We start from the raw sequence: 12,061 nt of genomic DNA on the forward strand, positions 1-12,061 counted from the left end.
AAAATATCCAATCAATCTAACAATCACAATCATTATTTTCAGGATTAAACAAATACTGATAATAAAAAAAACTTTTATAAAGAAAATCAAGAATCTCCAAAACACAAGAACCAAAACATTATCATCCTCCAAACCAAAAAAATATCTACTCCATAATCAAATAGCAAAGAACAAAAGAGAAAGATAAAAGTCATAGTGGGAGGGAAAATCTTCTCTGTTGATTTGCTGCTTCTGGCCGTTCTCTCCTTGTTTCTGTGTGACTCCACCTCTTTTTATTTAATTTTTACCCTAATTATTTTGTAGCTGGGTTTTGGGCCTTTGATTAAATTTTCATGTCAATAGGATGTAGTTAGTCATGGTCATGACTAACTAGGTAGTGTAAATCTGAGTTTTATTTACTTTTTCTGCCAACTACGCCAAATTTGATATTTGTCCTCTGCACATGACAAATAAACAATACGCATCTAAATTAGGTAGATCTTAATCAAAATCAATCAAATATCGCATATAATATGAACATTTAAAGCATACGATTTCTAACTATCACGAAACTCCAACAATCACAAAGTAAGGAAGAACACAAAATATCGACACCAAGCTATTAATCTCCCTCTCGGTTCTCTCCCACTTCCTTCTGCCTCCAAAACCAACCAACCAACTCACATATTTATAGCCGAAAAAGTTAACCAATGAAACCCCCCAAATCAGGAAAAAAAAAACTTACCTGATTAAGAATTAGCCATAATCAATTGGAACCGAGGAACAACGCAACACCCTGACTTTATTACGAAAAAAAAGGATTAAGTCAGATAGAACAAAACAGAACCCGAAGAAGGGGATTTGAAAAAGGTGTGATTGATTTGGATCCATATAATGTGAATTGGGTCGGGTCGGGTCGAGTTGGTTGGATCTTGGGTTGGGTCGAATTAGAAACAAAAACCCTAACATTGTTACTATCGGTTGATATGTTGTATTTATATAATGTCATTTACCTTGTAATAACTTTTAGATTATATTTCATATATTGCTAGCAAATATTGATTAATTCACTTATTGTTACATGCCATATATGGGTTCGCCTAGTGTGTCTTTCCCGTCGGACCTGATTTAAAGGGTATTAGGTTCGACCGGAGCTTTACCCAGTGCGCACTTTCGGGTAGCGACTGCGGGTTCTCACGTTGTCCAAAAAAAAAATAATAGAGAGAAAAAAAATATCTAAAGAATTTTTTATTTTTTTTCAAATTAACATAATAACAAAAGATTTGATATGGAATATATTTATATATATATATATATATAGTATCAAAAAAAAAAAAGGGTAGAGTTTGTATTGCGGGCATTTCCGTGTTGTAATTTTAAATTGTTGATTAACCTACTAACAGTAAGTAGAATTTAAAAAATAACTTTGAATATATTAATGCAAATGAAAGCACGTATATTTAGAGCATATGCGAATATAATCAAATAAAGTATATGGTTAAATTAATTTTTTTGTCTCGTAACAGCTCTTTTTATCATTTTAATTTTGTAATTAGAGTCAGTCACAAATTAGTTTTGTAAGTGAAAATTTTTCGTAATTTTAATCTTCCGGCACCGGAGATGCCTACGTGACCTATGTGGCTCGTCAGAGAACACATGTCCGCCAGGTTAGCGACATTTGACGGACACCTCACATGTCCGCCAGCTGTTGCTGACCTACCGGACGCGTGTCCTCCAGCGAGCTACACGGGTGCCAAGCAGACATTTCCGGCGCCGAAGAACTAAAAATGTGAAAAAAAATTTATGTATAAAACTAGTTTGCTGACACACTATAGTTATAGAACTAAATGATAAAGGGATCCGGTTACCAATATTACTCCAAAGTATATATAATTATCAATAAAAATGGCAATGTAACGTGTAGAGCATAAGCGAAGTGTAATGAAATAGTAAGTTTGTCTATTTTTATTATGCAGTATTGTAAAATTTTTAAATTTTAAAAGTAATGAGTCCTCCATATGAATTTAGTAAAAATATTATTTATAATATCCAAAAAAATTAATAGTTTAAATATCTCAAATGTTTAGTTTAAATACATCTAAAAAAATTAAGGAAAACAAATTGAAATATTAGTGTTTTGTAATTTTTTATAGTTTTAAATTTATTATATATATTAAAAATACGGTTACCGTCAAAATATTTTTTAGCTTTGTTATTGTACAATATATTACACAAATGTCATCACATTTATATCATACAATACTAATAGGGTTAATTTTGTCTTTTTACCTTTATTTCTACTTTATCTCAATATAATATTAATTTTTCTAAAACTTTGTGCAAAAACAAATGAATATCTAGATATGAGACGAATGAAGTATATTGTTTAATTTATATAAATATATATGTTGAATTGACCCACTTAATATCCTTATTGAAGCAATAAATCATATGTCATACATGTTACCAAATATATTAATTGATACTGGTCCAAAAAGACTTAGCTTAGTCCATTGTCCAAATCGACCCAACTTGTTTAGATTTGAGTTTTGAATTTTGATTTTGAATAGTAAAATTTTAAATTGAAATAGTTGTTTGATATGATATAAATATGCATTAATGTTTTGAATGTAAAATTTAATTTTAATCTAATATAATAAATAAAAAATAGATGTTTGATGTGATATTTTTTGGGGTAAAAACATATTGGAATAATAAAATATAATTTGGATTCACTTTATATGTCATATACCTCTCTCTTCTTTTTTTTTTCTTTTTTTTATATAACGTTGGAATTCGCAGCCGCTACCCGAAAGTGCGCACTAGGTAAACCTTTTGTCAAATTTAATAACCTACAAACTAAGTCCGACAGAAAAGTCAGGTGAAGTGACAAGTGACGTGATGTGATATACCTCTTTAATCTTTGTGCTATTGATTCCTCAATTGGAGAAAGCACAAAGGCTACATGTTAAAATAAATAAATAATAAATAATTGTTTGATTATGTGTCCAAGTCAGTTATTTTGACTCCAGTTTGAATCAATAAATATATATACAATAGCTTACAATACAAATGAGATTTTAAATTATTATTTTTTAATAGATTTAATTGTACAAATCCACCTGTGGTTTTATAAAATTGCTTAAAATTTCTCATATTTTTAAAATTGGGTCAAACTCCATCGTGGTTTCATAAACTCTACGTCAAACCCCCTCAGCCATCTTTATTCATCAGTTTTTTATTTACACGCGCTCAAATTGCGAATGAATTCCAAAATAGTCACTTCTAAACTCCTAAAATTATAAATATTTTCATTTATCTTATATTTAACCTTAAATAACAGTAAATAAAAAAAGCAAAACAAAACAAAACAAAACAAAACAAAAAAACTCTTTTAAAATCATATAAAAATAACTATTTTTTAGTATATTTATTGTTTCTTAAAGTTAAATAATAAGAATAATGACTATATTTGTAATTTCAAGGGTTCAAAAAATGAAAATTCTGAAACTTATTCATATTTTAGGCGCGTGCAGATCAAATAACATTAAATAAAGAGGACCAAGGGAATTAGACGCAGAGTTTATAAAATCACAAAGAAATTTGGCATAATTTTAAAAGTATGAGAGATTTCGTACAATTTCATAAAACATATATGAGTTTTATGCAATTTAACATTTTTAATATAAAAATATTTTTCTATAAAACACAAATACATAGAAAAAATTTGATTTGGAAAGTGCCTCCACTACATCAAGCTTTTCTCCCCAATGCCTCGACTTTCTTTGCCTCTAGAGCATGTACAATGGCATTTCTCTCCGAGCTTTTATTCATAAATTCAAGCTTTAGAAAAAAATAAAAAAATAAAAAATGCTACAATGGTATGCTTTGAGAGGTCAAAAAAATGAGAAGCCTGATTATGGCTGGTGCAGGCGAAGGGGAGAAGAAGTTGTGAGAGAAGAAATAAGTTATTTTGTATATGTCCATTGCATATGCTCTAAATATAGATCATTGGGTGTTTATTTTTTGAAACTTTAATTTAGGGGTGTAAAAAGGAAACTCACTTCGAAAAACCGAACTAGTTCGACCTGAAATTTTTCAGGTTCGGATTTGGGTATTTCGGGTTTGAAAAAAATCAAGTCGATCCGAACCTGAAACGAAAAAAATTCTTGTCGTGTTCGGATTGTGTTTCGGGTTGACCTGATAACCTGAAATATCAAAATCGGGTTAGGTTTTGGATTTCGTGTTTCGGGTTGACCTGAAATTTTTATTTTATAAAAATTAAAATAAAAATGATATTTTTTAGGTCAATTTAATTTTTTTTAAATTTTCGGGTCTGTTTCGTGTCGGGTTTATATCGGGTTTGTTCGGGTTTCGGGTGACCTGAAACTAATTCAGGTTAACTTGAACCCAACCTGAAAGAATTCATGTCGTGTTCGGATCTAGGGTTTCAAGTCAAATTTCAGGTTCGAGTTGACAGTTTTTTTATTGTCCTCATAGCTCAACCCTACACGAACACGACCCAAAAATACGAATTGACACCCCTACTTTAATTAACAAGAATAAAAAATAAAAGGACACCCTCTATTTGTACCATGAAGTCCTCTGTAGTGTTACTATTACACTTGTCATACATATATGTGATGTGTGCTTCTTTTTTTACAATTTTTTTTTTTTCGTGCGTAGGATAATTAGATTTTTCTAAGTACGGGATTCTCAGCCCCGTTCCTCTTTGTTCCTCACATAAAATGATATATATTATATATGTACATATGATATATAAATATGTATAATATATGTATTTATATATAGATGAAGAATATAGAGAAATAAGTATTATCAAATAAAGAAACATTATATATTATATATTATTTAAGAAACTTGTTTTATAGACGAAGAAACCATTTTGCAAGTAGGGGTTGGTTGCAGATCACTTATTGTGATTTTTCCTATTATCTTGTGAATAAATCAAAAGTTCAATTTATTTAGGTAAGAGATCGTTGGTCATATTTTTGTTAGCGTTTTTTGCCGTGTTTCTTTGGCAATTATTTGATCGTGCCCCCATCCTTTGTGATTTCGAGAGTTGGTGAGTTTTTAATAGGTAAGTTGGTGTGTTTGCCAAACTTAAGTTTCGATCAAGCGTTTAAGGTTGTGGTTCTCATTTATTTGGATATTGTTCAAAGGCGATCGGATTAGAACAACCTTTTCTAGGGCTACGTTGCTCATATACAAGGAGTTAAACTCTAAACCTAAAGAAGAATTCATTCATTATGTTGTTCAACTTTTTATGGTTCTTCGATCGTGATTTTATTTGTTTTTTTGTTGTTTATCTATTTATTTATTTCTTTATCTTCCTTAAGGTGCTTTGATATGTTTGTGAGTTTTGAATGTTTAATCAATTTTTTGGATAGTGATTCTTCAACAAACAATTGAAACTAGAAATCGAAATAAATAAGTGAGAAAAGAGTTGGAAAAATAATTAGTTAGTTAAATGTAAGTTAGCTAACAGTGAGTTAAAGTTGTGTTTGAACTTATCAGGAATTTAACTCTAAACCTAGGATCTATCGCGTTAAAATAATTGAGATAAAAAATAAAGTAAATTAGATCTAACCTTATTCCATGTGCGTTGTCGGAATCAGATATGGGTTTTGTGTTCTTCAAACCTATGGCGCAACCCCTCTTGAGAAAACCGCTAGGTTTTCTGCCGTTACTCTCACGATGAGATATGAAAAGTAATGGATGTTGCGTCTAGACCTAGGATTACAGCCCTATTTACATCCCTTATTATTAATTGGCCTCATCACACAATTAATAAGTTACCGGGTTTATGTACATTTAAGGTATGCACTTACTAAACACATTTAAGCCCAATAAATTTATAGATCACTTAATATAAGTTTAATCTGACTGATAACCCAAATAGTTACATTTTACCCACATTAGGATTTTTAATCCAACAAGTTGTGATTGGAAGTTGCGTTTTACTTAAGGAGGTGGCAATTCGAGTTGGGATCGTTTTTTTTGTGCCGAATTGGCCCGACCTGATTCTGAAGTGGGCTTACAGACACGGTCCGATTTCGAGCTTGGCCTAAATAGGTAGGCCCAAGCACGACCAAATTTGAAATTGAGCTAACCCGTTTTATTTATTTTTTTATTTGAATTATTTTTCTATTTTTTTAATTTAAAATTAATTTAATAAAAAATTTATTTAAATGATTTAAGTAGAAATTGAATTCACAACCAATTATAAACAATTTAAAAATTTTACCATTGAATTATATGTAAATTTTGGTTACTATTTCATCAGTTAATATTACTATATAAATATATTAAATATTAATTTTTAAGGCCGGGGCACAGCTCGGTTTATTGGCGTGCCGGGCTAGTCACAGTCCGACAAAAAAAAAAAAAAAAAAATTGGGCCTATTTTTGAAAGCTCAATCACAATTTTTATGTGCCAGATTCGATCAGATTTTCGAATGATACCTAGTATTACTACCGGACAATCAGATGTTTATTTGTAAGTTAGCTAACAGCCTTGTCCGTAGTTTTTTTTTTTTTCTTTAATCCAAATTTTACTATCTTCGATCTATTCTCCAATTTTTCTTATTTGAAACTGTTTTTGCCTTCTCCAATCTTTTCTTGCCAAGAGTTTCTATCACCGGAATCCACTGGATGAGAGTTTTTCGTCGTCGGAAAATAAAGGTGGCCGGAGAAGAGTTATCGGTCAATTTCGGTTATATAAAAAAAAAATAAAAAAAATAAAAAAAAGAGATCTTTTTGAAATGAAGATAAAGCCACTGCATAGCTTCTCAAATTAATTTCGATGAAGTTGAAAAAATTCCTTAGAAAAGTAAAATTCGCTTAGGCGACAGGAGACAATTTTATTCATACTATATATCTTTTATTAGAATTTAAATATACATGTTAAATTTCTTTCATTATATACATTAATTTTTATTTTAAAAATATCAATAATATAATTCAAATAATAAAATAATATCATAACATATTTACATTTATGAGCAAAGTGAGTATATTATTTCATAGAGAAATACTTCCTCCTCCAGCGAAATTAGTCGCGTTTTTTTTTTTTTTTTTTTTTTTTTTGCGGAGTTTAAAAGAAAATTTAGTTTATATAGTTAATTAGTGTGATTAGATAATATAATATGTGTAATAAAATGTTATTTTAACTATTTTTATTTGATGAAATATTAAAATAAAAGTTGAAATATTTTTTATTTTATTTTATTTTACTTAAATTTAATATTTTATTTATTGAAATTATTTTACTTTAAAAAAATATTATTATATTGATTGTAAATTGTGCAATTAGATAAAAAATAAATAAATGTAATAATTTAACTACAAAAATGTTATTAGTAATACTACAATTTTTAATATAAACAAAACATCAAATTTTTTCGAATTTGATTGTTGATAGGGATAGTTCCATATTACATACCAAAATTTATAACACATATTTTATATATCGTACCAAAATTTTTAGTATGTTATTTTATCGTAATGAGATATTGTACCAATAATTTGATATACCGAATTTATAGATGAAATAATATTGAATTACAAAAATAACACATATTGTACAAAAAAAAAATACCGAAAATGTCAAATTTTAGTATACCGAACTTTTTTTTTATGGTATCGATATTTTTTTGTTAATATACCAAAAAATTCGGTGTGGTATACAATATAGTTCAGTATTATCTTAATACAGTATCGAGTCATTTCTAATCGAATTACATGTATGGTATCATAATATAATATTTTACACCGAAATATAAAAATTAAAAATAAATTTAAAATTTTAAGAATATATTTGGAAAATTAATTATTTTAGTATCAATATACTAAATTGTTGATATAGACTGATATATCAAATACTAAAATATCAAACTGTATTGATATTTTCTGTATATATTATACCAACAATGCTAAAAGTATATGCAATTGTCGTACTGAAAATGTTTGGTACGATATCATACCATATAAAAATTTATGATATACAATAATTTTGACACTTTGGTATTTTTTTCATACGATACCTGCATTATTTGAGCAAATTGATATTTTTCTCTTAATAATAGTGATAAATGAATTTTTTTAATGAAATATAAAAATCAAATTCTAAATTAAATCTCATTATTAACTAATTTTCAATCGTAAAATATCAAATCAAATATATTTTATATTATATTAAAAAGTAATTAAAAATTTTAAACATCACATAAACACTTATTATATTATATTGAATATTTATTAATTTTTATTATTCAAAATTCAAGCTCTACTTTTAAATTTACAATAAAATAAACAATAAAAATTAAGAGTATTAATAATTGAATAAAATATAATTAAATTTGTAATTGTACTTAGTATTTACTAATTATTACTATATTAAAAAATATGACTAATTTTGCGGGACGATAAAAAAAAAAAAAAAAAAAAGACTAATTTCACGGAAAGAATAAAGCATATATTATATTAGCCTCAAAAAATAAGTTGATTTGTATTAAATATAAAATTTTAATAAATATTAATATTATATTAATTTTTCGTAAAAATATAAATAAAAAAATGCCTTTAAGAGTGTCTTAATTTAGAAGACAGCATTGTATAATAATAATAAATAAATAATTTAAAATAATATGATTATTTATTAAAATAAGAATTTTATTTTAAATTTAAAAATAGATGATTTAAATTTGAAGCTCGAATAATTCAAAGTCCTAAAAGAACACATTATTGTTATTTTTGGCCTCCATTCAAATAGATAGATTCAACCGGTCGGACCGGGTCTACTTCGAAACCACCGGTCCTCCACGTCATCGTCGTCTCCGGCGTCTCTGCAACTGCTCCGACAGCTCCGCCGCAAACCGATCAAAATTCCCGGCCGCCGATCCATTCTCCGCCGCCGCCGCCTGCAGAACCTTCCCCACCTTCTCAACCTCCTCCTTCAACCCCTTCCTCATCTCCCCCTCCATCAAACCCCCAATCTTCTCTGCAACCTCCTCCTCCTTCAAACTTCCGCCATTAACGCCGCTCAGATTCACCCCAACCTTCCAATCCTCCACCACCAGCTTCCTGTTCGTAATCTGATCGGTAAAAACCGGAAAACAGATCATCGGAACTCCATGCCAGATGCTCTCCAGAATTGAATTCCATCCACAGTGCGTTAAAAACCCTCCCGTCGCCGGATTCCCCAAAACCTGATTCTGATTGCACCACGTCACCACTTTCCCCTTTCCCCTAACCCTAATCTCAAATCCCTCCGGCAAACCACTCCCCCCGCCGTCGCCGTCGCCGGAATCCACCATCCCCGGCCGGAGCACCCACAAAAACCTAACCCCACTCCTCAAAAGCCCGCCGGCTACGGCGCCGATCACCTCCCTATCAATCTTCACAAAGCTTCCGAACGACACGTAAAGTACGCCGCCGGCGGGCTGCGAATTCAGCCACTCCGTACAGTCCGATTCCGGCAGAAAACTCCGGGCAATTTCGCAACTCTCCGATTCCCTCACCATCGGTCCGATTGCGTAAAACGGCACCGTTTCATTCAAACCAGAAATCGCCGCCGGTTCGAGCTCCGCCGGCGTGTTGCAGAGAACGAAATCGGCGGATCTGACGGCCTGAAACGAATCGAAAAGGAGATGATGAATCGGCCCGAGCTCAGAATCGTGAAGGTACGACACAAAATCTTTAGTATTGATCGAAGGGATTCCCGGCAAGTAGTCGACGTTCTTCCACCGGCCGGCGACGGGAACGTCGCCGTTCCGGCGGAGAAGGTCAAGGTGGTAGTAGAGAGAGAAAACGACGGCCGGTTCGGTCCAGAACGAGACGTTGACTAACCCTAACTTTCCGGCGACTTCCGCGGCCCAAATGGAGAAAGTATCGGCGACGAGGAAGAACTCCGGCGAGGATGGATTGGCCTGAATAATTTCTCCGACGAACTCTGCAACTATGTCGGGAAGTCTGTGTCTAAAGGAGTGGAGGAATTGGTCGTGGTGGGCTTCCCGGTCGAAGTCGATGGGGAGGCCGTCGGAGAGAGTGGTGTATCGGATGTCGAAGCCTGCGGCACGGGCGCCGGCGAAGGGGTCTCCGGCGCCGGCGGCGGAGATTTGGCGGTGGACGAAGTGGAGGTGGGCGAAGGTGACGGTGAAGCCCCTGGAGGCTAGGGATAGGGCTAGGTGGATGAAGGGGTTGATGTGGCCCTGGAGATGGAGAGAGATCATGATGGCATGTGGCTGCTGTAATTGTACGGCGGCGCTGTCCGCCATTAATGCCTGATAGCTCAAGCTCGTCTTTTATTGTTCCTAACGAAACATCAATTATATAGACGAAGGTTGTAAAAAAAAAAAAAAAACAAAAACAAAAACAAAACAAAACGTCTTATAATACTATTACAATAATAATTTTTTAAAAAATTATATAAATATAAAAATATTTTTAATATTAAATATAATAATATAAAAAATAAATAAAATTCTTAGATCGGACGAGGTGATAATTATTTATTTAATAAATAAATATGAAAAATGAAAAAAATTCTCAAAAATAATTAAACAAATATTTATTTTTTATACTTTCTTCGTCCTAAAACAGTAAACTTATTTTACTATTTTTGTACGTTCTAAAACATTAGTTTAATTTTTATATTTGGTAACTAAGTTTCTGACTTTTTTATAAAATTATCTTCACTTTTTCATAATAACTACGTAAAGTATATTTTGGTCTTTTAAAAACATTTTTACACCAACTATCAATATAATATTATTATTTTTTAATTTTCGTATCAATTTCAAATGTCCCTATTATTTTGGAATTGAAGGAGTATTATATTTATATTGGTCTAATTTTTGTGGCTATATTATTATAAATACGAAAATTTATATAAATATATTTAGTAAATAATTAAAAATTATATTAATAAAAATAATTACATATGCATTTTTAATAATTTATTATAAATTATATAATGCGGACTAAAATAGAAAAATATATTGTAACTTATACTCTCTACGTTATTCAAATTTTATGTTCATTTTTTTTTTTGTTTGTCATTGAAAAATATTCTTGTTTCTTTTTTAAGTAAAAAAATTATTACATTTTTGTACTTTTTTTTACTATAAAAGAGAAAAATAACAATTATTACTCACTTTTATTAAAATTCGTGTCCGGTCAAATAAACACACATTTGCATGACCGAGGGAGTATATGAAATATCAAAATGAAAAGGAAAATATTTTACATAGCACCAAAAAATTATTAAAAAATAATTTTATATTTAAAATATTATATCAATATCTATTTATATCACGTTACCGCTATTTTGATTCAAAATTTTTATTATTCAAATTTAAATTAAAAATTCAAACGGCAAACAAAGCACACCCGAAGAGGTAAGTTTGGCACTTTTGTTTTTATTACAATAGGGTATGCTTCTTTTCAATGTTAGATGAATATGGCTCCATATACTTTCCCATCTCAATTTAAAATCACTATACTATGTAAACACAAGAATTAATAAATATAATTAAAAATAAATTACTAAAATTAGTTATAATATAATACAAATAATTTAATTTAAAATTAAATTGATTAATTGGTCTAATTAAAATTATAAAAAAAAATATTATAGATTATAAAATCTAAAATATAATTAAATTGTGTAATAATTTTCAAAAATATATCATGACATAATGTTATGTGAGACAAATAAAAATAAAAAATATAATATTATATATGAGAGGGAGAGAATATTAATATTAGAAAATATATAATATATATATATATGATACAATTTTTTTTTTGTTTCAATTTAATTCATCTATTTGATAACTTTTGTCAGTCTAAATTAAAAATATATTTTTTCAATTATAGTAAAATAATTATACGTAACTTCAAAATATTTTTTTTTTACAAAAAATGGAGTGTTCATTTTTATTTTTTTGTCCAAATGCAAAAATATCAAAATTATATTAAATATTTTCACTGTCCCTAAATACTATTCCCCTAGTCTTGGAAGAAGAGTATTGTTTGTTTTTTGGAAGCAAATCTTTTA

At 29.9% G+C, this 12,061-nt stretch overlaps 1 protein-coding gene across 1 annotated transcript; it reads right to left on the bottom strand.

The window, feature by feature from the left end:
- Window positions 1-8,695: 8,695 nt before the first annotated feature.
- Window positions 8,696-10,319, bottom strand: LOC127251110 (UDP-glycosyltransferase 86A1-like). The gene has a single exon (XM_051274694.1). The coding sequence runs from the start codon at window positions 10,275-10,277 to the stop codon at window positions 8,826-8,828; it is 1,452 nt and encodes a 483-aa protein (XP_051130651.1). The 5' UTR covers window positions 10,278-10,319; the 3' UTR covers window positions 8,696-8,825.
- Window positions 10,320-12,061: the final 1,742 nt, after the last annotated feature.

Source organism: Andrographis paniculata, unplaced genomic scaffold (assembly GCF_009805555.1).
Source record: "Andrographis paniculata isolate CXL003 unplaced genomic scaffold, ASM980555v1 Contig38END, whole genome shotgun sequence".
In the NCBI taxonomy this organism is placed as follows: Eukaryota; Viridiplantae; Streptophyta; class Magnoliopsida; order Lamiales; family Acanthaceae; genus Andrographis; species Andrographis paniculata.